Source organism: Gadus macrocephalus, chromosome 22, assembly GCF_031168955.1.
Source record: "Gadus macrocephalus chromosome 22, ASM3116895v1".
Lineage (NCBI taxonomy): Eukaryota > Metazoa > Chordata > Actinopteri > Gadiformes > Gadidae > Gadus > Gadus macrocephalus.
Window position 1 is genome coordinate 13,616,147 of NC_082403.1, and position 27,517 is coordinate 13,643,663.

General features: G+C 46.0%; 2 protein-coding genes across 2 annotated transcripts in view; one reads left to right on the forward strand and one right to left on the reverse strand.

Moving 5' to 3' along the window:
• jkamp (jnk1/mapk8 associated membrane protein) overlaps nucleotides 1-27,517 on the reverse strand; it is a 230,892-nt gene that overhangs the window by 171,812 nt on the left and 31,563 nt on the right. The gene's annotated exons all lie outside the window — the stretch shown is intronic.
• adcy2b (adenylate cyclase 2b (brain)) overlaps nucleotides 2,203-27,517 on the forward strand; it is a 31,110-nt gene continuing 5,795 nt past the window's right edge. Inside the window, exons 1-17 of the mRNA XM_060043284.1 lie at nucleotides 2,203-2,436; nucleotides 4,437-4,598; nucleotides 8,993-9,142; nucleotides 10,641-10,789; nucleotides 14,171-14,282; nucleotides 15,513-15,640; nucleotides 16,038-16,196; nucleotides 16,356-16,488; nucleotides 17,954-18,130; nucleotides 18,461-18,501; nucleotides 18,611-18,691; nucleotides 19,168-19,237; nucleotides 19,572-19,669; nucleotides 20,575-20,659; nucleotides 21,523-21,657; nucleotides 21,814-21,924; nucleotides 23,792-23,853. Coding sequence (XP_059899267.1) covers nucleotides 2,341-2,436; nucleotides 4,437-4,598; nucleotides 8,993-9,142; nucleotides 10,641-10,789; nucleotides 14,171-14,282; nucleotides 15,513-15,640; nucleotides 16,038-16,196; nucleotides 16,356-16,488; nucleotides 17,954-18,130; nucleotides 18,461-18,501; nucleotides 18,611-18,691; nucleotides 19,168-19,237; nucleotides 19,572-19,669; nucleotides 20,575-20,659; nucleotides 21,523-21,657; nucleotides 21,814-21,924; nucleotides 23,792-23,853 — 1,949 coding nt within the window. The 5' untranslated portion in view covers nucleotides 2,203-2,340. The remainder of the gene's footprint in view (nucleotides 2,437-4,436; nucleotides 4,599-8,992; nucleotides 9,143-10,640; nucleotides 10,790-14,170; nucleotides 14,283-15,512; nucleotides 15,641-16,037; nucleotides 16,197-16,355; nucleotides 16,489-17,953; nucleotides 18,131-18,460; nucleotides 18,502-18,610; nucleotides 18,692-19,167; nucleotides 19,238-19,571; nucleotides 19,670-20,574; nucleotides 20,660-21,522; nucleotides 21,658-21,813; nucleotides 21,925-23,791; nucleotides 23,854-27,517) is intronic.

Here is a 27,517-nt window from a genome sequence, read left to right on the forward strand (position 1 = left end):
CCCTTGCTCAGACTGTCAGACTGCCGTCTGGTGGTGGTGTGTGCCTTTGCCCGTGCACGTAAATGTCTTTGTGTATGTGTGCGCTTTTGTGTGTGTGTGTGTGTGTGTGTGGGGGGAGGGGGGAGGTTGTGTCTGTTTACGTGTGTGTTTTAGTGTGTGTGCTGTACAGTGCTGTCACTAGTGGTGGTAAGATTCTGTTTAATATTTTTATAATTAGCACTATGCACGGAGCCCGGTAGGTAACAAGGGAGTAATTATTTTATAAAGCGAGCGGGAAGGGGGTGGCTGGGGGGGGGGGGGGTGGAGTTGACTAATACATCCTCTGCAGTTTTTAGACCATCATCTTATTGGATTGACTTCTGATGCACACTAAGAGTTAAATCCTACTGGCATTTTTACTTGGTTCTTTGTAACATTGGTGGCTTTGAAATACACTCTTTGTAGTTACTTTATATAGGAAACACAGTTATGAAATTCGAGACGGAAACAGCACCATCAAAAAGGGTTCAGTCGATATGCTGCAACATAAGAGAAAGTAGCAGAACTCGCAGGAGAGGGTCACAGGAGCCGCAGCTCGCTCCAGCTTTCTTACTACAAAAGATATGGATGCGCCAAAACTCATTTCAAAAGAAATGCTGCCCAAAGAACCTCAAAGACGTCAGCTTCCTGATCAAAGGGTCACCAGCGACCCAGATGAGGGCGCATGCAGTTGATTTCAAACACCCCACTGTGGAGCGGATCCCCTGGGCCCTGCACAGCTTCTTCCGGGCTCTAGTCAGGGGAGCTCCCTTACAGAGCTGATGTGGATAGTGGACCAACGCTGGAGGAGCTGACTGATGTTACTGGTCAGTTGCCCTTAGGTCTGGCAACGGGCATTGATGGACTCTCAACAGAGTTTTACAAACATCTTTAGAATGACTTGAATGATATTTATATTGTATAATAGCAACTGGATCAATCGACACTTCTCTAAGGATCGGAAACGTTGTTTCTACTAGAACGGATGTTTCAAACCCTGCGTTGTTGTTAGGCAGAAGGACTTAGTTCTTAGCTAAATAGTCAAGCAGCAGTTTATGTCATTGTGGAGTGTGTGTGGTTGATAGCCGTTTTTGTGTCCGACTGACTGGACTCTGGGTCTGGGTGAGGCTGCACACCTGTTGCACATTGAGGAATCAATGTGCAACAGGTTAAACCAGCCATCCCAACACACACTAGAGTAGATCACGTACATGGCAGCAGGGCTCTCCGTCCTCCTTTACCTTTGTCTTCCAACACCCCCACCCTGCGTCCCGGCGACCATTTAGGTGGAGTGAAGCTTGGGCATTGCTATAGCCGTTTGAAATGACCAAAAATAAAATAATGAATTGATGTCTCATTTCCTTGTGATGGATGACATTTGAGAGTCATACGTTACGAGGAAATGTCCACAAACACATTCAGAGCGATCTAAGGTCCTGAGGTGTGTTTGTCTATTCCGCCCCCCCCCCCCCCCCCCCCCACCTTACACACACACACTCAAATCCGGCATGATATAAAAACGTTGCCCTCCCGGCTATGCAGCGGTTGGTAAAGTCCTGTGTCTTGAGACCTTGAACAAATCACAACAGAGCCGCCCCCAGCCCCCCTCTCTCCTGAGTCGGCAGACGATTTATTGGGGGGGGGGGGGGGGGGAGGGGGGTTGCTGAGTGGGTGGGAGCCTAAACTGGATTAACACATTTCTATAAGTCACTCCTTCAAGCATGGGAGATTTTGTACATCAGCAGGAACCTTCAGTTGTATCCGGCATGGGGCTGTTTGAGAACCTTACACCCTGCAGGGCAGATCAGTCAGCCTGCTCTTCAGGAGGCAGGAGGTGGGAGGTTCTTGCTCTTCCTGTACGGTCCGCATGGATCTGCCAATGGTTGGAGGGAGATGACATCATATCTTCTGTCCACGATTGTGGAGGTGGTCAAGCTCTTTTGCTTGGGAGGGGATTAGCTTGGGACTGCTTTGAGCGATGAGACGTGGGTCTGAGGACGGGGGTCCATCTTGGCTGGTTGCTCCTCCTGGGGTGGGGGGGGGGGGAGTGGGAGGAGTGGGGCAATAGTCTCCTTACCTTTACAACCCCACAGTTGTGTTGTGTAAACTGCTGAATGAGGGAGAGTTGTTCGAAAGAAAATACTTGGCATAGGATTTAATTTCATTGAGAAATCTCGTCCTTTTATTCAGTCGGTGTGTCCCTCTCTCCCCTGGTTGCAGGACTACAGGGACCACCTGGTGTTCCTGATCACAGTGCCCACCACACTCCTCCTCTTCCTCTCCATCTTCATCCTGGTATGCATCGAGTCGGTCTTCAAGAGGATGCTGCGTCTCTTCTCCCTCCTCATCTGGGCGTGTCTGGTTACCATGGGTTACCTCTTCATGTTCTCCGGCGGGATACTGTGTCCCTGGGACCAGGTATGTGTGTGTGTGTGTGTGTGTGTGTGTGTGTGTGTGTGTGTGTGTGTGTGTGTGTGTGTGTGTGTGTGTGTGTGTGTGAGAGTGTGTGTGTGTGTGTGTGTGTGTGTGTGTGTGTGTGTGTGTGTGTGTGTGTGTGTGTGTGTGTGTGTGTGTGTGTGTGTGTGTGTGTGTGTGTGTGTGTGTGTGTGTGTGTGTGTGTGTGATGTCAGCCTCATGCAACAGACTAACCCAGATTCTGTCGCAAGGGTTCCCGCTGCAGACAGGAATCCTATTTACCGGTGCTAGTGCCTTGTCTTCATCAATTTATCAAAGCCCAACTCACCCTCTCTCCATCTTCCCCTGCTCCTCTTACAGCCTCCTCCACCCTCCTTCTCCCTCCTTCCTCCTAGCACCCTCTCCCTTCACACACCCTACCCCCCCCCCCCCCCCCCTGTTAGGACCCTCCCTTCTTCCTGCCTTTCTTTCTCTCACAAGACACTTTATGTAATAATCTTGTTCAATGATGAAATGTGAATCTTACTTTTGATATCGGTATGTGGTCTGTCTTTGGGCCTGCCTGTCTGCGTGCCTTTCTGCCAGTATAATAAAGGCTGTTTGGTGGATCATTTTATCATCAACCTATAACCCTGGCAGTATTAAAGACAAGCAGTGGGAATCAAAACTTTAATGCGGGCAGTGTGACATCATTTTGCAATCATTGTTGAATTATTGATTGACTCCGGCTGTGAGTTGCATGTGTGAAAAGGAAACTCCGGAGTGATCCAGAGTTGATGGGGGAAAGGCCTGTAGACTGTACCAAGCAGCCAGGATGAAACTCAATGCTGATGAGTACATTTAGAAAGACAGAGTTCACAATGTTGGCTGAGAAACAATCATTTCCAGGGCTGCAGATCAGAGTGCCATTAAGAACAAGTGGCCAGCCAAAGAAATAGGGGGCGTGCAACGACTTCTAGCTATGGTCAACTCTGTATGCAAATTTGTACCTCATCCAGCAGGACACACAACTCAGATGTTAAGCTTATTATGAAATGTCAATTTCAATTCAATTATTTTTTTTGTAAAGCCATTAATCACAGATAAAGTCTCAAAGAGCTTAACAGGCAAATACAAGAGGGCAACAAAACAACAGAGTGGCGTTTGAATAGTAACCACCAGAAAGAATTTGAGGAGCGAATGGATTTAATCTTGCCTGCACCTTTGCTGAATTCAAAATCCTTTAGTCAATATAGCCAGGAAGGGTATCGCCCAGGAAAAGAGCTGCTATTTGCAGACACTGTACCCAGAACTTATGATAGTTCAGAGCCAAACCAGCTTTACCAGCAGCATGACAACTATGTGATGCTAATGGACTATTACCCTATATATAATTTCCCTCGGGATAAATAAAGCATCTTGAATCTTGAATCTTGAATCTTGATTACCCTCACTACACAGGAATAGCTTCACTGAAGAACACTTCAGTTGCCTCGGTGATGATGACTCACGTCAAGTCAATCCTCTCGCTATGTCATACCTGACAGTCAGAACGGACGATGGACTAGGCATTTTCAGACTATGAACTAGTGATGTAAATTCATTCTTCTATCCCTTATAGAACACACAATATTAAAGCTATCTTTATGTTATCACATCTTTGTATTGCTAACACCAGTTTTGACAAGTTTCTACTGGTACACGTTGAGTGGTCGAGACAACACCATATCAAGCTGTACTGGTCTGAGATAAGTCAGACCCTATTGGCATGGCTTGTTTACCACCCCGCTCCCACACCAATACAGACTGGATTATACCTGGACTCAGCAGATGCTTCATAAACCACCTCCAGAGTGCTCGTCCGTTTACCTTGTTCCTCAGAATAAGCCATGCGTTGAACCATTACCACTCTCTGAGTCATCCTTCGCCCCCGGAACCACGAAAACAGAGGATTCAAAATGAGCTTTCATCACCAGTGGAAAATGGAGTGCAAATTAAGAGCAGTGTGCTGGGGCTGTGTGCAGGTGTCCTTCTTCCTGTTCATCGTGTTCGTGGTGTACACCATGCTGCCCTTCTCCATGCGGGGGGCCGTGATGGCGAGCGTTCTCACCTGCTCTTCCCACACCGTCACGCTCTGCGTCTGCCTGGCGCCCAGCATCCAGGACCAGGACTCGCTGCGCTGGCAGGTGAGACGCTCGCACACACACAGACACACACACACACACACACACACACACACACACACGCCCACTGACTCAAACAAACATGTACGATATGTAAGTAAGACCCTCATGTACAAATACTCCTCATTCTCATCTTCAAGACCGCTTATCCAGGGTCGGGTCGCGGGGGGGCAGCAGCTCTAGCAGTGCAAATATTCATGCTACACAAATACTACAGTACTACAGTACAACTACTATATACATGTGCACATCTTTGAACGTTGTGTGTGGTTCTTTAAAAACATCTGTAAACGTCTATTTACCGATCAGACTTAGAAGAACTTGGAAGAGTAGTGACTGTAACTCATGTAAATGCTGGACTGAGGATAGCAGTATAAACATTGACACAATACTGAAAGAATATAAATATTGAATCCTCTTCGCCTTGTCCTTTTATTGTGTCTCTCTCACTCCCTTGTAAAGTGAAAGGCTGTTGCATAGGATTAGAATGTTGATACTTTTTCGGAATATTCTAATATAATGCAACAATAACGTAAGGATAGTATTGCAAATACATATTGCCTTTGGATCAGGATAAAGGAAAATCTGTCGGCATACAGCCACAGTTGACCTGTTCCATTGTTATCTGTGTTCATCCCATTCATTTTAAACCAGCATAACCTCCATCAGACACAGGTGAAAGATGACCAGCTCTGTACTGGTGGCAGCACACCCCCACTCCCACGCGTAATTAACGCTGGGAAATATTAACTGAACAAAGGGTGTGTTTGTGCGTGCTCGGCTCTGTGATCACCTGTGTGTATGCGTGTGGATTCAACACAACACGCCACAGGTTAAGTTATGTCCCATCCAACATTGTATGAGAGAACAACTGGAAAAGGCACTTCAGATGAAAAGGCTCCGAAAGTGTGTCAACAATGTGTAGCAAGGCAGCAAAGGGCCAAAGCTCATGGAAACAATGGCCACCTTTCATCAATCACACTGACACAGAGCGACACATTATATTAGTCACAATACCAGCTAATAAGTACATAGAAATATACACATGGATTAAGGTTTACCAAGACCAAAGTACCCTTTTTATTTGACTTCAATCAATTTCGCGACGTGAAACTTGGTAAGGGGATTACAGACCCCTGTTAAATATTGATCTATTGAGCCTTTATCACTGTTGGGAAACAGCTTCACTCTGCTCTGTTGGTTTGAATCACCTTTTACTTGCTTGGCAGTACAGCGTTGTGAGCTTTACAAAATGTGGTGTTTTCGGAGGTTGTTGACTGAGGTTTGGCTTCAAAATGCACCTTAGAATTAAAATGTGGATCACCTGGCCAGCGGTAACACAAAAAACGGAAACAATTTATGGCATCTCAACTCATAAACAAGTATGTTTTCTGGTTATCAGTATATCAGTATAAATTCTCATTATAATGACATCTTTCTTTGAGAAATGACCATCCTCTTCTCAAATTGCATCGATGAATAAAATTCATACTGAGTGTATGTATCCTTATTCTCACCCACCCCTCCTTGAATTGAATAGAGCATTCACAGATACATTTGAGTTACTATGAGCTAACAAACTATGCTCTGAACTATTATTCTTTTATTATATGTCTGAGAGCACAGCAGCAGCCACGATCGATAGTTTCCCATACATTGATATATATTTTTAAATGTTTCAAATCGTATTTCATTGTAGAGCAACACGTTGCTTCACTCTCTCTCTCTCTCTCTTGCGACCACATTGACAGCGGGCCTGTCTGTGAATAGCCCCTGTTCTCCAATCTGAATCAAAACATAATGATCATGAAGGACGGCTGTTGGCTTCTTCCTGCAGAGGAGAGGGCTGGGGGAACTCAGTAATGAAATCAATCCACAGTTCACAAATTGATTATGAGTATGAGGGATGCCAGAAATACCCCAAAAGACAAAAATCAAATTCAGGGTCTATCGTTGCTAGTACTCGGGTATTCTTTTTGTTGGTGCTTTTTTTGCGGTGAAAAAGGATGTGATACTGTTTGGGGAGTGGCCGTGACCGGGGGGGGGGGGGGTGGGGGGGGTGAATGTGGTTTGGAACTCATTTACTGACGTTTGAATCTCTTTCAGGGCGGAACAATAAACAAACCATGCTCTCTCACGTCAACAATACTGTTCATTCAGAGAGAGAGTCTGTAGGTTTGCAGTATTCAGCGATATTTGACAGGGATGAAAAGAAAAACTGCAGATGCTCCCGAGACAAACAAGACAAGTGACGTAATCGACCAGAAAACAAGTCTAGAAAATATAACAAAGCCTATCTTGTTCTTGGGTTCACCTTGAATGTGGTGTGAGATGAGGAGAGACCTGTGTATCATATGTCTGAAAACTCTGGCTGACAGTATGAGACCCATTGAATTAAAAAGACACTTAGAGACATTTAACCCCAGTCCCGTCAATAAGAGAGTTATTTCAGTGAAAAGTTGGTGAATATGGTCAGCCGGAACATCACTTTGTTAAAACTGCATCAGTGAACAAAAAAGCTGGAATCGCATCCTACAGTTGTATACAGACCGCTGCAAGAAACCACACACGATGGCACAGCTCTACTCCCTGCATATCTAGATAAGATTGCAGCTATGGTTGATGAGTCAAGCGCTGCAAATTTAAGGCTCTCCCTTGGTCAAATGATTCAGTTGCAAGATGTATAATGTGACATTCCAAATTATATTAAAGTTTTCGTAAGTGGACGAGGCCACTGGCAGAAATAAAGACTTTATTATATTGATATATTCATTGCTTAGGATCTCTTTGTCACATCACTCACTGTGTGAGGATTTGCAGTTTTGCAAGTACGAGCCAAGTCGAGCGACAGCTGGTGAGCTTACCTGACAGAACATGGGCTGAAATGGGAACATTTTTGTTTATTTGCACGGAGGATGAGACCATGGCAGGAAAAAGGGAGGGATTCCAGGCAATAATTTAGAGGGTCTCGCCAAATACGGATTTGGCGCACTGTGTCATGCACAGAGAAGTGCTAGCATCAAGGCAGATTAGCCCTGAGCTAAACAAAAATTATCTATGTTGTAAGCGTGGTCAATTTAATAAAAACAAGTCCCTTAAAGCACGGCTTTTCTCCACACTTTGTGAGGAGATTGGAGCTGAATGTTCAGTTGTGTTGTTACACAGTGAGGCTACGTGGCTCTTGCCAGGTGTTGTTTTGAGTCTTTGAGAAGAAATTTCTGTGTTCTTGGAGGAAGAGCGTATGAAAGTTCCAAGAAAGTTTGGTGAAGAATTAATCTCTGTTGAAGCTTGGCATCTCAACATATTTGGAAAGCTGAATTAATTAAATCTTCAGCTTCAGGGAAGAGACAAGCACCTACCTCACCTGGCAGACAAGATCAGCGCATTAAGCTTGAAATGTGGGGCAGACAACCTGATCAAGCTAATACTGATTCCTTTGAGAATCTTGGTGAATTTGCTGAAACCAGTGATCATCCTCAACAGTGGTTCCATGTCTTAAGGCGCACATCTCTTCCCTGCAAGGATTCATCATTTGTCAAACAACAATGCTCAGTATGACGTGGGTGGGTGAGAGATCCATTCAATGCAGCACACCTGCTGTCTCTGCTGAAGGGGACCAGTTCATCAAGATGACATCTGACTCCACCATGAAGCTGACGTTTAAAGCTCAGACACTGGGTGAATTCTTGCTTGGTTTGGAGAGGGAGCATCCACTTATAGGGCACAGGGCTACTGGCATTCCTCTTCCCTTCGCCACATCGTATCTCTGTGAGATATTTCTTCTATTGCCTGACTGAAAAAAAAGTACAGATCTAAGTTCAACATTGAGCAGGACTTGAGAGTGGCACCTCTTCAGACAGCAGGAGGAACGAACTAGAAACACAGGGATAGAATTTTAGGAAGAAGGATTATAGAAATGCTATGCTATAGCTCTAGCATATTGTGAATGCTTTGGTTAGTCACATTAGAAGCAACATAATGTAAAAAACAGTTATTGTTCCTGATTTCCCAGAAACAATTATCCCTGCCTAAATAGGCTACATGCAGAGTGTTTCATACGGTGGCATCTGGTCAACATTTGAGTCCAATACAATCTTAACACAATATCTAATATATATATATATATAGTATATACAATTTTTTTTTAATATATATATATACAGTGTGTATATATATATATGTATATATATATATATATATATATATATATATATATATATATATATATATATATATATGTTTGCAAATAAAAATCGAACACAAATTGTGTTGACTTATGCTCCTTCTATTTCCTGGTGTCCTGGGATGGAAAATCTCCCGTGATCAAACACGGTCAGAACTGAACACTGAGGCCAGAGCTGTGTGTGCGCGTGTGTGTGCGTGTGTTTTTGGCTCAGATCCTGGCCAACGTCATCATCTTTACGTGTGGGAACCTGGCGGGGGCGTACCACAAACACTTGATGGACCTGGCCCTGAAGCAGACCTACCAGGACACCTGCAACTGCATCAAGTCCCCCATCAAGCTGGAGTTCGAAAAGCACCAGCAGGTACGGATACAACAAGCACACCAGGAAACCCACCGTAGAGTCCTCATTATAGACCTACTGGTCCATGGCCTTTTATATTGCGTTGGACATACAGACGTTACCTCACCTCCAGTGAAAAGGATTATATACTATCTGAATAGACAGCCAATTCAATTCGATTTGCAGGTGGAAGGTCACGACACCATTTCATGTTTTATGTCTATGCGTGACGTCTTGGCTGCGAAGAAAAGTCGGTCAAAATGTACTCAGTGCACGTGTTACTGTGTCAACGGGTAAACAGCATTTGGACGAAGCTGATGCTTTGCACACTGATTCATTTGGCTCATTCATAATGAATATCTTATTCTACTTTAGTCAAATAAATCCTTAATCTTGGCCCCGCAAAGTGTTCAGAGTCAAAACGCAAACATAGATGCAGGGAAAGGTCGAGAAATATAGAATGGTGAGGGAGAACTCTATATTTAGATCAGCGCTGCCTTCACCACCGCCCCCTCATTGCCGCTGTACTTAAATGTCCGCTGTATTTTAGGAAATGAGCCGGCGGTGATAGAGAACAACATAATGACCCTCTCTGCCCGGAGCTGCATTTATCAGTCTCAGCCCCGCAGGCAGTGTTGTGCCGTCGCACGCACATGCAGGCCTTCATGCACACAAACACGCACATGCTCTCCCGCAAACAAACACACGTGCACGCACACATGCAAAAAACAGGACATAGACACACACACAAACACACACAAACACGAGTACACACGCAATCACAAACACACAAACACACAACCAAAAGTAGGTGTGAAGTCACACGCACACACGGTCGGTTCACACACCCAATCACACACAGATGAAAACACAACCACAAGTAGGTTTGAAGTCACACACACACACACACACACACACACACACACACACACACACACACACACACACACACACACACACACACACACACACACACACACACACACACACACACATATACACAGTTTGGACAAATGGAACATGACAACATGCATCCATTTAGAAAACCCAGACAAAAGTTTCAGCCAGAGCATACTGAAGGTGCTCCGCTCCTTCATGTTCCAACGGCCCTCCCTCTGAACACCGTGTGCTCTGTGGTCCCCCGCCGCGGGCTGGAGGACCAGCCAGGGGGCTTTGGTGGCTCCTGACCCTCCCTTCCTCACTTTCTTCTACTTTCAACACCCTCCATGCACACAAATACCATGCACTCATAATACTCAGGCAACACGCCCACACACCACACTCACACGTACACACACATACTTTATGCATACACATGCACACACGCACACACACACACACACACACACACACACACACACACACACACACACACACACACACACACACACACACACACACACACACACACACACACATACACACACACACACACATACTCATACACACACACACACACACACACACACACACACACACACACACACACACACTCATCCAGTGCCTGTGCCCTCTCTAGGAGCGGCTGCTGCTGTCCCTGCTCCCGGCGCACATCGCCCGGGTGATGAAGGCGGAGATCATCCAGAGGCTGGAGGGGCCCAGGTTCGGCCGGGCCGAGAACACCAACAACTTCCACAACCTCTACGTCCAGCGGCACACCAACGTCAGGTCTGACGCTCAACGCTCCACTGTGGCGTCACACCCACCTGGTCCAGGTCCACCTCGTCTACGCTCCTCACCGCTCACACCTCACCCCCTTCAGCCCCCTCACACAGTCATCTCGGTTACATTTAGGGCAGTTAGCAGACGCTTTTATCCTAAGCAACTTACAATAATGTGTCAGGAGAAGGTGAAACAATATATCGCTGTCGGTACGTAAGGATGTCCATAGAACCAAGTGCCAAGCACTAACAATCACTAAGTTAACCCATTCCCCGTATGCATCAAAGCTAGCTAGGATAATGTGCTACACAACTTAATACTATAACTAAGTACGACACACAATAAGTGCGTACATAAAGTGCCAGAACGTACAACACAATAAGTAGGAGGGCTGGAAGGGGGTGTCAGCAGAGTTGAACTGTCAGCCTGCCCACTCCTCGCTCCCTTCCTCCCTTCCATCCTACTCCTAGAGGGAGAGAGGGAAAGATGAGAGAGGGAGAGAGGGGAGAGGGAGAGGATAGGGGGGGGATAGGGCTAGAGGAAGATGGAGTGCATGGTTGATGGTAGACTCTCTTACCTGGTTGTCGTCCCCCCCCCCCCCGTCTCTCTCTCTGAATCCGCCAAATTTAATCCAGTTGAAGTTTTGTGGTGAAAGAGAAATATATTGGCCATGTCCTGGCTCTGCAAGTGGGACTCAGATTGAGTGTGTGTGTGTGTGTGTGTGTGTGTGTGTGTGTGTGTGTCTGTGTCTGTGTCTGTGTCTGTGTCTGTGTCTGTGTCTGTCTGTCTGTCTGTCTGTCTGTGTGTGTGTGTGTGTGTGTGTGTGTGTGTGTGTGTGTGTGTGTGTGTGTGTGTGTGTGTGTGTGTGTGTGTCTATTTTACCGGGGCTTTCCCTGTGCACAACCTCCTATCTTTGGTCCTCTTCCATGATGCCCTATTCCCGCCGGGGCTGGTGCATCTAGTCTTACATCGCAGTGTTGAAGATCACCAGAGCTCCAAATCAATACGCTTCATGATTAGATTCCACCATCATTCCCTCTCGAAGGAGGACGACCAACCCCTCTACTTTTTTGTCGGGGACCTTCTCATAACTGGTGGTTTGTGGTCAGGTTCAGAGCAATATATGTGTCCTGCAGTGAAGACAAGAGAGAGAGAGAGAGAGTAAAAATATATGTATAGGTAAGCCTTGCAATGGTTCCATAAACTGTAATAATATGGACTCTAAATGTCTCTCTGACGTCACCCATTCTTTAACACACAATGGCTATTACTCATATTGGGCACGTTGAGGGCAGGAAATGATCGGCTGCCTCAAAGTAGTCCATCGTTAAAACTCACTCGCATCAAATATTAAATAAAAAACAATTCACTTTGTGTTATGAGAATCACACAATGGAAGAGTCAAACATCATCCATTGACTTGTGAGCGGTGTTCTCTCAGCCAACAGATGGCCCGTTGGATAGGCTGAACACAGGGCTGCACCGCCAGGTGGTCAACAGGCGGTCAGGGCTGCACCACCAGGTGGTCAACAGGCGGTCAGGGCTACACCACCAGGTGGTCGACAGGCGGTCAGGGCTTCACCACCAGGTGGTCAACAGGCGGTCAGGGCTGCACCACCAGGTGGTCGACAGGCGGTCAGGGCTGCACCACCAGGTGGTCAACAGGCGGTCAGGGCTTCACCACCAGGTGGTCAACAGGCGGTCAGGGCTTCACCAACAGGCGGTAAGGCCTTTACCGCCAGGTGGTCAACAGGCGGTCAGGGCTGCACCACCAGGTGGTCAACAGGCGGTCAGGGCTGCACCACCAGGTGGTCGACAGGCGGTCAGGGCTTCACCACCAGGTGGTCAACAGGCGGTCAGGGCTGCACCACCAGGTGGTCGACAGGCGGTCAGGGCTGCACCACCAGGTGGTCAACAGGCGGTCAGGGCTTCACCACCAGGTGGTCAACAGGCGGTCAGGGCTTCACCAACAGGCGGTAAGGCCTTTACCACCAGGTGGTCAACAAGCGGTCAGGGCTTCACCACCAGGTGGTCAACAGGCGGTCAGGGCTTCACCACCAGGGGGTCAACCGGCGGTCAGGGCTTCACCAACAGGCGGTCAGGGCTTCACCAACAGGCGGTCAGGGCTTCACCAACAGGCGGTCAGGGCTTCACCAACAGGTGTCAACAGGTGGTCAGGCTGCTCCCTGGATAGTTCAGACGGCCACTAGAGCAAAGTTAAAACCGAAGATTGTAGGATAAATAATATAATATTTAATATTAATATTATTGACAATATATATTTGTAAACCACAAACTCAATCTAAATTCGCCGATGGCTTGGTTACATATGAGGTTGATCATCACTATTCGACCAGGGATAAGCTGCACACTCAACCAGCTCTCTGGGGAGTCGGCCATCAACAACGTTGACCACACGATCACCCAGGACCAAGGCGCCTAATCCATCACTCTCCAATGCCTCAGCAGTTCGTGATGTTGATTAATTACTCAACAAAGCTCAACATTATTAAGGTTATCCTCTGATGGCACTTTAGTCATATATTCATTGACAAATATTCCATTAACGGTTTAAGGAAAACCCGCAATCAATAATGCCCAGCTCTATGCTATGGAATCAAACAAACCCTTGGCCGATCCAAGGTTGCTCAGGCGGTGAAAAGTGAAAACGTATTGGGAGCATATCTATTAACTTTCACTCATTTAGCAGATACTTTTTTTTTTTATCCAAATCCAAATTCCTATCCTAACTACTCCCTCTGGAACTCCCTCCCTCTGGCCATCCGAAACTCTGATACACTCTGTTCATTCAAAAGTCAACTTAATACCTATCTCTTCAGGACCACCTACAACATTTGACAAATCATCCTCTGCCATCTTCCACTCTCTCCCGCTCTCTTAATGTGTTGCCTATTGTTGTGGTGTTGTTTATTTTTTTCCCTTTCGTTTGATTGTCTGTACTGTCTGTATGTATTCCTTCCTTATTTGTAAAGCGTCTTTGAGTATTTAGAAAAGCGCTATAAAAAACGGATCAATTATTATTGTTATTATTACTAATTGAGGAGTAGGTATGGGTCAGCCTTTTGCCCAAGGATGCCCACAGGTACGTTTGGACATTTGGCATCGAACCCAGAACATTTCACAGAGTCAAACAGCCCAGCTTCTGGACTAACCTACCCCATTTCTTCTCTGGGAAGATTTGCTTCCAAAAATACAATTAAATAGTAATTAAAACAAAAAGTAAAAAATAAAAAATAAATAAAACTCAAGGCATTAATAAAAAATAATTATGTATTCAGCATTTGTATAATGATGTAGCACCTTGTGGGCGCAGGTCCAGACAGGAATAGACAGACGTGTTTGTTTGTGTTTGTGTGCCCCCTGCAGTATCCTGTACGCAGACATCGTGGGATTCACCCGGCTCGCCAGCGACTGCTCTCCGGGCGAACTGGTCCACATGCTCAACGAACTCTTTGGGAAGTTTGACCAGATTGCCAAGGTAACGCACCAGCGAGAATATTCATTCACCTAGGGCTCTGGACATGCACACAAACATACCACCTGCAGAGGCACACACACACACACACACGCACACACACACACACACACACACACACACACACACACACACACACACACACACACACACACACACACACACACACACACACACACACACACACACACACACACACACACACACACACACACACACACACACAAACACACCGTTGACTGTTGCAGGTTGGAGTGTGTGGTTGTCCACTGCAACAGCCCTCCAGGGCTTGCTGTTGTTATGATTTGGACATCTGAGTCATGCCCACCCTCCTGGGTTCCTTGGCCTCAGCCCCGCCCCCCCGATCCACCCTCACCTACCACCCCCCTCTGTCCGAGCTGCAGGCCTTCAGCCAGAGTTAGCTCTGGTCCAGACGGCACTGAAGCACAAACAGCCTGCAGGGGGAAAGGGGGAGGGGATGTGGGTTTGGGTTACTGTGAGTGCAGGTGGGTTAAGGTAAGGGTTAGGGCAGGTGGGTTAAGGTAATAGTTAATGCAGCTGGGTTAAGGTTAGGGTCGGGTAGGGCTAGGGTTAGGGCCGGTGTTTTAAGATAAGGGTAAGGCAGATGGGTTATGGTAAGGGTTAGGGCAGGTGGGTTAAGGGTTAGGGCAGGTGTGTAAGGGTTAGGGTTGGGGCAGGTGGGTTAAGGTAAGGGTTAGGGCAGGTGGGTAAGGGTTAGGGCAAGTGGATTAAGGGTTAGGGTTAGGGAAGGGGTGTGTGTGTGTGTGTGTGTGTGTGTGTGTGTGTGTGTGTGTGTGTGTGTGTGTGTGTGTGTGTGTGTGTGTGTGTGTGTGTGTGTGTGTGTGTGTGTGTGTGTGTGTGTGTGTGTGTGTGTGTGTATTTGTTTCGGGGTAAGATGAGTTCGATCGGTGAGGAGGGCTCTATCTCAACTCTCCCCCTTCATATGACTTACATTCCATCTCCCTCACTCTCATTCCTCTCTCTCTCTCTCTCTCTCTCTCTCTCTCTCTCTCTCTCTCTCTCTCTCTCTCTCTCTCTCTCCCTCACTCTCATTCCTCTCTCTCTCTCTTTCGCTCTCTCTCTCTCTCTCTCTCTCTCTCTCTCTCTCTCTCTCTCTCTCTCTCTCTCTCTCTCTCTCTCTCTCTCTCTCTCTCTCCCCTCTCTCTCTCTCTCTCTCTCTCTCTCTCTCTCTCTCTCTCTCTCTCTCTGCAGGATAACGAGTGCATGCGTATCAAGATCCTGGGGGATTGCTACTACTGTGTGTCTGGGCTGCCTGAGTCCCTCCCCCACCACGCCAGGAACTGCGTCAAGATGGGCCTGGACATGTGTGAGGCTATAAAGTAAAACACCTAACCCCTCTGCTGCACACACACACACACACACACACACACACACACACACACACACACACACACACACACACACACACACACACACACACACACACACACACACACACACACACACACACACACACACATACTATTTGGTTTTGCTTGAAAGCCTCTTTCTGGAGAACATAACATAATAAATATTGTATAAAGTTCTACTTATCCTGCTTCTTGTATGTCATGGGATTTTATGTCTGTCCATATCCTATGATTATGATTTATATTATGTTTGTATGTATAATATAATATTTATATTGCATTATTAAACTGTATGAATTATTCCCATGAAGGGTTTTGATCATTATTCTACCAAATGATTCTACTCATAGCTTACGTAAACCAACAGGAAGGTCCGAGATGCCACTGGGGTTGACATCAACATGCGTGTGGGCGTGCACTCCGGGAACGTGCTGTGCGGGGTCATTGGACTACAAAAGTGGCAGTATGATGTCTGGTCACATGACGTCACACTGGCCAATCATATGGAAGCAGGGGGTGTGCCAGGGTTAGTCCTAGCCAATAAAAATGCTGTCAATGTAAGGAGCAATTTACTGTCCTGTACCTGTCCTGTAATAGAGTCACTTTGGAAGATATCATCTGGAGAAGTGATCCTTTCTCCTCCGTCCCTTCCTTGCTTCTCCTCTCCTCTCTTCCAACTTCAAAGGAGAGTGCACATCTCAGAGGTGACCTTGGAGCATCTGGACGGCTCTTATAAGGTGGAGCCTGGGGATGGACCAATCAGAGACTCCTACCTGAAGGAGCACGGCGTGGTCACCTACCTGGTGGTCAACCCAAAGGTCAGCAGACAGACCCGCCCGCTGCTAACGTCAGCCTATTGGCCTGTCTGCATAGGACGTTATCGACGTTATGTGTCTAGCTCGCAGCTTGGCATGTACGCAGTTGGTTGCTTTCAAAGACGCCAACTGCTAGGGGACCAGTTGGTTTCATTGAATGTGGAGTTATCACATTTACAGCAGTGGTGAGAGGTGACTTGGTGACAGCAGGCATGCTGAGGAGAAAATAAATGATAGAAGTAAAAGCAAAACAGGAGTTAACATTGCATAGCTTCTCACCACTGGAGACAGCAGTTGGCAGGTAAAGGAAAAGGTTGATGCTGAACCCGGAATGTTTCTGCAACTGTTAACACTAACGTTGGTTAATTGGCCTTAGCTTATATAGGAAGCTAATTGTATATATTTATAGTGATAAAGTGTAAAGTCAGCTGTTTGTTGAAACGAAGTTCAGAGCACTTATACAACAGGGGTGGACACCACAACCTTTTGGTAATATTTTGCCCGCTATTTGTTGGCGTGTGGACGACTAATTTGGCCAAATCGTTGATGTTGCACCTTTAAAAACATACTTGGATGAATACACAGGCATTCATAAATATTACATTGCTACATATAAATACACACAAATGATAAAGGTTATCCCTACTCTTTTCTATTCTTTCAAGTTTGCAAAAATAGAAAGATTATGTGACAGGGGGAACATTTTGTTGTGATAATAGTCCTTTTTGATAATGAACAGGAGCACTGCCATTGTCGTGCGAGTACAAAGGTAGTCGCACGCTAACTGAAGCAGTGGCTCCCCAGGATAAGGGAGGTCAATTGGCTGTTGACCTTTGGAGATCACCACTTCACACACCGCTGCGTTTAGTAGCCACTCGTCACGTGACCTTTGCTCTTGCTGTTTACACAACATAACCGGCTCCAGTGGGCAGCCGGTTACATGGATATTAAAAAATATATACTGTATATAAGCGCTGTTGCAGAAGTACTGTTTCCGATACAGAAATCTCCAGGCCAAATAAAATATGATAATTATACAACCGTTTTGATTGCTGTTCGAAAACGTATGTGACAACAATAATTCAGATTACAAATATTGAACCTTAAACCCTTCGTACTGACGTGTTCTGCTCCTCCTCCTCTGCTCCTCCTCCTCCTCTTCCTCCTCTGCTCCTCCTCCTCCTCCTCCTCCTCCTCCTCCTCTGCTCCTCCTCCTCCTCTTCCTCCTCTGCTCCTCCTCCTCCTCCTCCTCCTCTTCTCCTCTTCTCCTCCTCCTCTACTCCTCCTCTTCCTCCCCTCCTCCTCCTCCTCTTCCCCTCCTCCTCCTCCTCTTCCCCTCCTCCTCCTCTTCCTCCTCTCCTCCTCCTCCTCCTCCTCTACTCCTCCTCTTCCTCCTCCCCTCCTCCTCCTCTTCCTCCCCTCCTCCTCCTCTTCCTCCCCTCCTCCTCCCTGGCTCCCCCCCCCCCAGACGGACCGCCACAGCCCCAGCCTGGGGGTGCGGTCGCGGCCCTCCCTGGACGGGGGGAAGACGAGGGCGTCTGTCCGGATGACCCGCTACCTGGAGTCCTGGGGGGCCGCCAAGCCCTTCGCCAACCTCCACCACCGGGGCAGTATGACCACCGACACCGGCAAGGTCAAGACCACCGTGAGGACACACGACGACGCCTCCGGGTCACACACACTGCAACGACACGGCCACTCACACGTGCATGGGACACAATCACACACACACTCACACCGCACAAAGACACACCTGTTTAACACAGTCAAACACTCACACATACAAAACGGTCACACACACACACACACGCACACACACGCACACGCACACACACACACGCACGCACGCACACGCACGCACGCACGCACGCACGCACGCACGCACGCAAGCGCGCAAGCGCGCACGCACGCACAGAAGTAATGATCTTGCTTGTTTGCTTGTTTGCATTCCCTGTGTCGGTGACACTTGTTACAGGATGTTCCGATGGGCCAGTACCACTTCCAGAGACAGGAGAGGTGAGACAGCAAGCATTGATGGCTGTGAATGAATGTCAAGGTAATGATGACACAGGCTGCTCACCTGTGTGCTAATCCCGTAGGCTAACCTGTTTTTATATTGTTGCAGGTCTAAGTCCCAGAGGAGAAGGTTTGAGGAGGAACTCAATGAGAGGATGATTCGCACCATCGACGGCATCAACTCCCAGAAGTCAGTTGGACATCCCACACTGACACCAATGGTGGAACAGGAAACTGTGATAAATGCAGTGATATTCAGATTTTAGAAAGCATGATGTCAAATGTAAAGGAAAAGACTGATAAGCCTATAATCCAACAACACTGTTATTAGGCTCTCATTAGGTTTTTCAAATAGAAACGGTGTAACCATCAATCGCAGTTAACTAAAACAGTGTTTTGTGTCTACAAGAGGTGTATGTTGCAAACAATAGAAAGAGTTCCTTGAAGTTGTGTGTGTGTGTGTGTGTGTGTGTGTGTGTGTGTGTGTGTGTGTGTGTGTGTGTGTGTGTGTGTGTGTGTGTGTGTGTGTGTGTGTGTGTGTGTGTGTGTGTGTGTGTGTGTGTGCGTGTCTGTGTGTGTGCGTGTGTGTGTCTTTTCATGCGTTTTGTCTCTATCCGACACGTGTAAACGCCCCCCCCCCCCCCCCCCCCTGCTCCCCCACTGCAGACAGTGGCTGAAGTCAGAGGACATCCAGAGGATCTCTCTGTTCTTCCACAACAAGGCCCTGGAGAGCGAGGTAAGGCTCAGCCCTCACCCCCCCCCCCCCCTCCCTTAGTCAAAGCCAAAGTCAGCTTTACTAATTACAAAATATGTGGCAGAAAAATAGAGGAATTTAAATTACGTTTATCGCCGACCGATGTTGCAATAAGGAGGAAAGGATCAAATTAGGTCAAATAGAACAAGCAGTGCAAAAGGTAAGGCGATACACAACGGTATATAACAAATAAAGTTTTAAAAAAAAAAGTAAATTGCATGAAATATTCCCTATGAGTCCTTGGGGGGACTTGGAGAACTATATTATTATTCCTATTCCGCCCTGCTTATTGTACCTCCTGCTCTGCTCTGAGCAGTACAGGTCCACCACGCTGCCGGCCTTCAAGCATTACATCACCTGCGCCTGCCTCATCTTCTGCTGCATCTTCATAGTGCAGGTCTTGGTCCTGCCCAAGTAAGTAGGCCTGCTGTACTTTAAGGTTTGGCTTCAATCGTGACATTAACGAGCTGTATTCATTTAGGGGATTATTCTATCCAAGCCAACTTGATGCTTAAGGCGTGTGAAATTAGTTATTCTGCCACTTTCTCTTGTACAACCTTAACCATCAAGACTCCTTTGATAAAGCCTTCCACACGGGTAGAGGCTCACTGTACACTAGACCAAGGCTCAAGTTTAGCACTGATTGCCAAAAGGGGCTCGCTATAGCAATCAACTGAAAATAAAAATGAACGTATCCACCGACCCCGTGTCCCTCCTCGAGATTAACCCATTTGCTACCTCAAACAACCCTCCTTGATTTTTTTTATCAATGCTTTTATCAGGCAATAGGGTTTTATATTGAGGTGAAAATCTTCTTGTACACATCATCTATGGACAATATCTTCATCTAACAAAAATTATCCAATTCAACTTGGATGGCCACAGCTTCAAACAAAGACTGTTGTGAAGTGCTATTTAGAAATGTTATTTTCAACAATATTTTTCAACAATTTAAACACCATTATTGTGACATTATCACACCTTTGGCCCAGGACTTTAATAAACTGTTGCCTAGAAATTTAATTAAAAAGCAGTTTAATCTCTCCTGGACTGAATGGAAAAATCCAACAAAAAATCATGTTGAAAAACCACAATGTAGTGTGTGTGTGTGTGTGTGTGTGTGTGTGTGTGTGTGTGTGTGTGTGTGTGTGTGTGTGTGTGTGTGTGTGTGTGTGTGTGTGTGTGTGTGTGTGTGTGTGTGTGTGTGTGTGTGTGTGTGTGTGTGTGTGTGTGTGTGTGTGTGTGTGTGTGCGTGCGTGCGTGCGTGTGTGTGTGTGTGTGTTTGCGTGAGTGTGCATTTGTTCATCTGTCTGTATCAGAACTGCTGTTCTAGGGATATCCTTTGGGCTGGCCTTCCTGCTGCTGGCATTGATCCTGGGGATATGCTTTGCTGGCCACATTCGGGTGGGTTGCCTGATCTAACACACACATAATAAATGTCCCCTAAGCAAATGACACAAGCACATGTTTACTTTCAATGTATTGTAAGTGTTGGCAGAATTGTTCTTACTCAAAAAAAACGTATTTTATTATTCAGATTTGCATTGACAAGGTTATTCAGACATTTATAGACGTCTTTAAGAATAAATACAAAAACAACCGCAAACTTGCACAAAACATGGTCAACAATGCAACTATTATCGTGATTATGTAGTCTTTAGTTGAATACATTACAACTACTACACACAACTAATTGATTACAAGTCTACAAATCCACATCTGCGAGTTTCGAATGCAAATACTTTTACTATTACCATCAAGCACTCTTAAAAATATTTTTCCAATAATACTCAGAAGAAGAATCCCATTCGTAAGTCGTCCAGTTCAGTTTAATAAAATAAAAAAACACAGTCTCTCTCTGTTTCCTGGAGAAAAATGTCAGAGCTGCTTGAGTCTAGTGATTAAGATTTCCTATGGTACAGACCAGCGTTTGTATTAAGAGAATGGCAATATAGATGGTGTTACCAAAGGCTGAACTGCAAATGTTGTTTTACCCCATGTTGTTCAAGTGCCAGGACAGGTAGGGGCACTTTGTCCCCAGACGGAGTGGCGAAGCCCAACGGCATTCTAAAACAGGCTCCAGACACACAGTACCACGACTAGCAACATAATGAATTCATTGCATGAATAGTGTCTCTAATGCATCCATCTTCCACCTGTCCGTCTCTCTCTCTCTCTGAGTTCTGTCTGTCTTTCTGATACGTGTCATCTGCCTGTCTGACCCTCTTAGGTCTGTCTGTCTGAGGTCTGTCTGTCTGTATGCTCAGCAGGGAGCAGGCAAGGCCTCCTTCTCCTGGCTGCCCTCTTCCTCGGCCATCATCATCGCCAACCAACCCTGGCTGCGGCTGGTCCTCACCATGACCACGATGGCCCTCATCCTGGTCATGTCTGTCTTCAACATGGTGAGAGGCTCCTTTGCTGGCACACAATGTGGATGTGTTTTGGCATTGGAAGCAACGAGCTCACTGAAGTGAACTGTGAAAGTGAAATATGAATCCGAGTCAGACGGTGTTTGTTCTTTATCCCTCCACCCCCCCCCTTCCATCAACACTGGCCAGTTCTTCTTGGAAGACCAAATGCAGATGCCATCCATGTCTGTGAATCTCACCAATGCCAGCCAGTCCCAAGGCCCAGAACACAACGAGGGGGACCCCAAGTTCTATCTGCCTGTGAGTGATACCGCTGACGTGCACATGTGTCTACATCAAGGGGGTTAAAGGGCAAATTATGGTCCCACGTTTACGCAACGCAAGGGGGCTACGGATCCCTTACGTCCTTGCTGACCCTCCTTGCGTCCACCGCAAGGGCCGGACGTGCGCCTCCCAAAAATTGTAACCTTCCGTCGAGGCGACACTGCAGCAAGGTCTGTGATTGGTCCGCTTACTAAAACCCGGCGCAGCACCATAAAGTTTCACAACTGCGTCGAAGTGTCTGCGTGGTCATTGCGTTGTGTGAACTTGGAACTATAATCAGCCTTTAAGGGCTCAACATACAACTGAGTTTGTCCAAATTCGGCTTGTGCCAGTAAGCGTTCGTATATTGGGAATTGAAGGGATGGTGGACAATTAATTTTTTCTATGGCAATATTAGGGTGATTTTAACTAATTTGCTATCAGAACTAACCACACTTGGATTCCGTCTGAATAACCTCTGCCTCATTCGAAATATTGCTTTTAAGACGTGTTTGACTGCATGCACAAAATGTATCCTGTGCCCTTATCTCCCTCTCTCTCTCTCTCTCCTTTAACCTATCTCCCTCTATCTCTCTCTCCTTTAACCTATCTCCCTCTATCTCTCTCTCCTTTAACCTATCTCCCTCTATCTCTCTCCTTTATCCTTATCTCCCTCTATCTCTCTCTCCTTGAACCTATCTCCCTCTATCTCTCTCCCCTTTATCCTTATCTCCCTCTTTCACTCTCTCCTTTAACCTATCTCCCTCTATCTATCTCTCCTTTAACCTATCTCCCTCTATCTCTCTCCTTTATCCTTATCTCTCTCTATCTCTCTCTCCTTTAACCTATCTCCCTCTATCCCTCTCTCCTTTAACCTATCTCCCTCTATCTCTCTCCTTTATCCTTATCTCTCTCTATCTCTCTCTCCTTTATCCTTATCTCTCTATCTCTCTCTCCTTTAACCTATCTCCCTCTGTCTCTCTCTCCTTTAACCTATCTCCCTCTCTCTCTCTCTCCTTTAACCTATCTCCCGCTATCTCTCTCTACTTTAACCTATCTCCCTCTATCTCTCTCTCCTTTAACCTATCTCCCTCTATCTCTCTCTCCTTTAACCTATCACCCTCTATCTCTCTCTCCTTTATCCTTATCTCCCTCTATCTCTCTCTCCTTTAACCTATCTCGCTCTATCTCTCTCTCCTTTAACCTATCTCCCTCTATCACTCTCTCCTTTAACCTATCTCGCTCTATCTCTCTCTCCTTTAACCTATCTCCCTCTATCTCTCTCTCCTTTAACCTATCTCCCTCTATCTCTCTCTCCTTTAACCTATCTCCCTCTATCTCTCTCTCCTTTAACCTATCTCCCTCTATCACTCTCTCCTTTAACCTATCTCCCTCTATCTCTCTCTCCTTTAACCTATCTCCCTCTATCTCTCTCTCCTTTAACCTATCTCGCTCTATCTCTCTCTCCTTTAACCTATCTCCCTCTATCTCTCTCTCCTTTAACCTATCTCCCTCTATCTCTCTCTACTTTAACCTATCTCCCTCTATCTCTCTCTCCTTTAACCTATCTCCCTCTATCTCTCTCTCCTTTAACCTATCTCCCTCTATCTCTCTCTCCTTTAACTTATCTCCCTCTATCTCTCTCTCCTTTAACCTATCTCCCTCTATCTCTCTCTACTTTAACCTATCTCCCTCTATCTCTCTCCATTATCCTTATGTCCCACTATGTCTCTCTCTCCAGTACTTTATCTACTGCTGTATCCTGGGGCTGGTGTCATGTTCTGTGTTCCTGAGGATCAACTACGAGTTGAAGATGGTGGTGATGCTGGTTGCCGTGGTGATATACAATGTCATTATCCTCCAGACGCACGCCCCGCTGCTGGACGGCTACAACACAGCGCTGTACCACATGGAGCCCCTGGATAGGTACACACACAAACACACACACATTGTAAAACTACACACACACTCACACACACACACACACACACACACACACACACACACACACACACACACACACACACACACACACACACACACACACACACACACACACACACACACACACACACACACACACACACACACACACACACATTGTAAAACTACACACACACACACACACACACACACACACACACACACACACACACACACACACACACACACACACACACACACACACACATACACAGACATTGTAAAACTACACACACTCACGCACACACACACACACACACAGACATTGTAAAACTACACACACTCTCACACACACACACACACACACACACACACTAACATTGTAAAATCACACAAACACATGTATGATCAGAGCAGATGTCTGAACACACACACACATGCACGCGCACACAAACATGCACCCTTGCACACATAGACACTGGATATAGTGACATCTGAACAAACGCACCTACAAAAACACACACAAAAAACACAGACACACAAAACACAAACACAAACCTTAAAAAAAAAACTACAAACCCCCTACAAAAGTGTATTGACACACAAAACACACACATACACATACCTACCAAGACCCCAACATACACACGTAAAAGATGTACACACAAGACACACTCAAACAAGCACCAAAAGAAAAGTAGTTGCGTAACAGGCACTCAGCCAGTCTGTGGTCAGAAGGAACGCTACACACACAAATACACACACACACTCCTATAAGAAACTCTTGGGAGAACACACACATACATACACACTCTAATACCAGAAATGTAATTTAGCATGGTAGTGAACCTGATCTCTAGCTTTCTGAACTCAACAACCAAAGAAGCCAGCAGAAATCCCATTTAAATCACCAGCATATGACTTATCTATCCATCTCCCTTTCTCTGTATCTCTCTCTCTGTATCTCTGTATCTCTCTCTCTCTCTCTCTCTCTCTCTGTATCTCTGTATCTCTCTGTATCTCTCTGTCTCTCTCTCTCTCTCTCTCTCTCTCTCTCTCTCTCTCTCTCTCTCTCTCTCTCTCTCTCTCTCTCTCTCTCTCTCTCTCTCTCTCTCTCTCTCTCGCAAAAACAGCTTTCAGAGTTTCTTATAGGAGTGTGTGTATCAGGCAGTGGAAAGGAAGACCAATTCCATTATCCTGGATCCCTCCCACCCCCTCCACGGCTGTATTGAGCTGCTTCTATCAGGCAGAAGATACAGAGTGCCTCTGGCCAAAAAATCTCTCGATACAAAACCCTTCATACCCAAGGCAATACACACACATAACAATTTTCTAACATGGCAACATGTTGGACCAGTAAAGCTTTTTGAACTTTTAATCTCTCTCTCTCTCTCTCTCTCTCTCTCTCTCTCTCTCTCTCTCTCTCTCTCTCTCTCTCTCTCTCTCTCTCTCTCTCTCTCTCTCTCTCTCTCTCTCTCTCTCTCTCTCTCTCTCTCTCTCTCTCTACGTATATACTGTGTGTATATATATGTGTGTGTATGTACTAGAGGTGGGCATAGATTAATTTTTTTAATCTAGATTAATCTAGATTAATCTTGAAATTAATCTAGATTAATCTAGATTAAAATGGCTCATTTGAATTCTGCCGAAGGCATTCATAATATATGTGTGCTACCTAAATAATTAGACCAGGGGCTCATCTCCTGTTTCCAAAATGCATCACAAACTGCTAGAGAAAGCTGTTCTACTATAATTGGTGATGAAAATAAATAATGTTCAATAAGATGCACTTGTGTTTATGAACTGTTTATTCAGTTAAACATGAATTTAACACACTGCGTCCACACACACACATTGCGTCCACACACACGCTGGGTACACACACACACACACACACACATTGCGTCCACACACATGGGTACACACACACACACACAAATACCCAAATAGAACAGGCCCACAAATAGAACAGGCACACACACACACACACACACACACACACACACACACACACACACACACACACACACACACACACACACACACACACACACACACACACACACACACACACACACACACACACACACACCTTATTAATCACAGATTCAATCAAAATTTGAACACACATTTGCTTGAAATTTGGTTCAACTTAAACATGTATGTTGAAATTGAATGAACTACTTTTGCTGTGTAACTTGGCTTGTTCGCCTACATTTGACTGGGTGGTAGCTTTTGTGTAGTGAAGCTTTATTTACGGTAGAGTAACTGATAGCTTAGCTCAGTACAATTTCCAAGTAGTAGTAACACTGTTAAAATTAAATAACGTAGCCTACCTAGAGCGAAGGAGATAAGTTCCCAGCTGGCATCGATGAGGTGTACAGTAACGCCGAGGTAGTTTTCATTCTTGACAGATGTCCAATGGTCCCCAGTCAGTGCTACACACGTCGCCTCTACCAGGTTCTCATCTTTTGCGGCTTTCTATGCGGCGTGCTGGTCATGTATTCTTCTCATGATAGTTCGCCTCGCAGGTAGTTTGTATGATGGGTCACCTGTGGCCGCCTGGAGAACAAGCTCGAGCCCATCATCTTCAACCACGCTGATGGGCCGGCAGCTGGTGGCAATCCACTGAGCGAGGAGCTTAGTTAGCTTTTCTGATAGAGCTGTGCTGACGGGCTTGCCTCGGTTGTACTCAAACATAGTAGTTTGACGAGCACTACTCTTCGCCGGCGCTACAGCAGTGCTTGGCCCGGCATGTTCCGCATTAGCTAAGGGATGCTTTGCGTTCAGATGGTACTTCAGACTGGAAGAACTCCTACAGGTGCAAACAACCTTGGTTTTGTCAAGGTTTCCATTGGGAAGCTTCTTAAAAATAAATTTTCCGTTTAGCAAACACGGCGGCTTCCATGTCGTCAGCACGTCACGTTTGATGTGGTGATTTCACAGTAGGCATACACAGGTTCGAAGTCTGACTCATTCTCGCCCCCTAGTGCAATTCGCCAAGTTTTTCACCCAACTTTGAGAATAGATTAACGGCGATATTTTTTTTTATCGCCGATAAAGAGTCTCGCGTTAACGCGAGCGTTAACGCCGATAACGGCCCACCACTAGTATGTACACATCTTTCTACTTTGTATCACTAGCTCGACCTCTGTTTCTATAGCTCTCTTGCTAAAAACTATTTTCCCGGACTATGCCAAGTATGTGAATCCCTACATTATTTACATATCATGCATCCATAAATTTGTGAATTAGGTGTCCAGGTCATCTTACAATATTGAAACTACAGATAATTATATATATTAAACCCATAGATTATAGGTATGTGGTGGTCCAGCTGGTGGTCCAGCAGTGAAAAGCCGCTCAGTTGCTGTGTCCAATGTAATGTGCGGCATGTGGTAATGTTTGTGTGTATGTGTGTGTGTCCTCTCTCCCTGTTTGTGTGTGTGTGTGTGTGTGTGTGTGTATCCTCTCTCCGTGTTTGTGTGTGTGTGGTTGTATGTTTGTGTTCATCCTATCTCCTTGTTTGTGTGTCTATGTGTCTGTCTTCTCTTTGTGTGTGTGTGTGTGTGTGTCCTCTCTCCGTGTTTGTGTGTGTGTGTGGTTGTCCACTCTCCGTGTTTGTGTATGTGTCCTCTCTCCGTGTGTGTGTGTGTGTGTGTGTGTG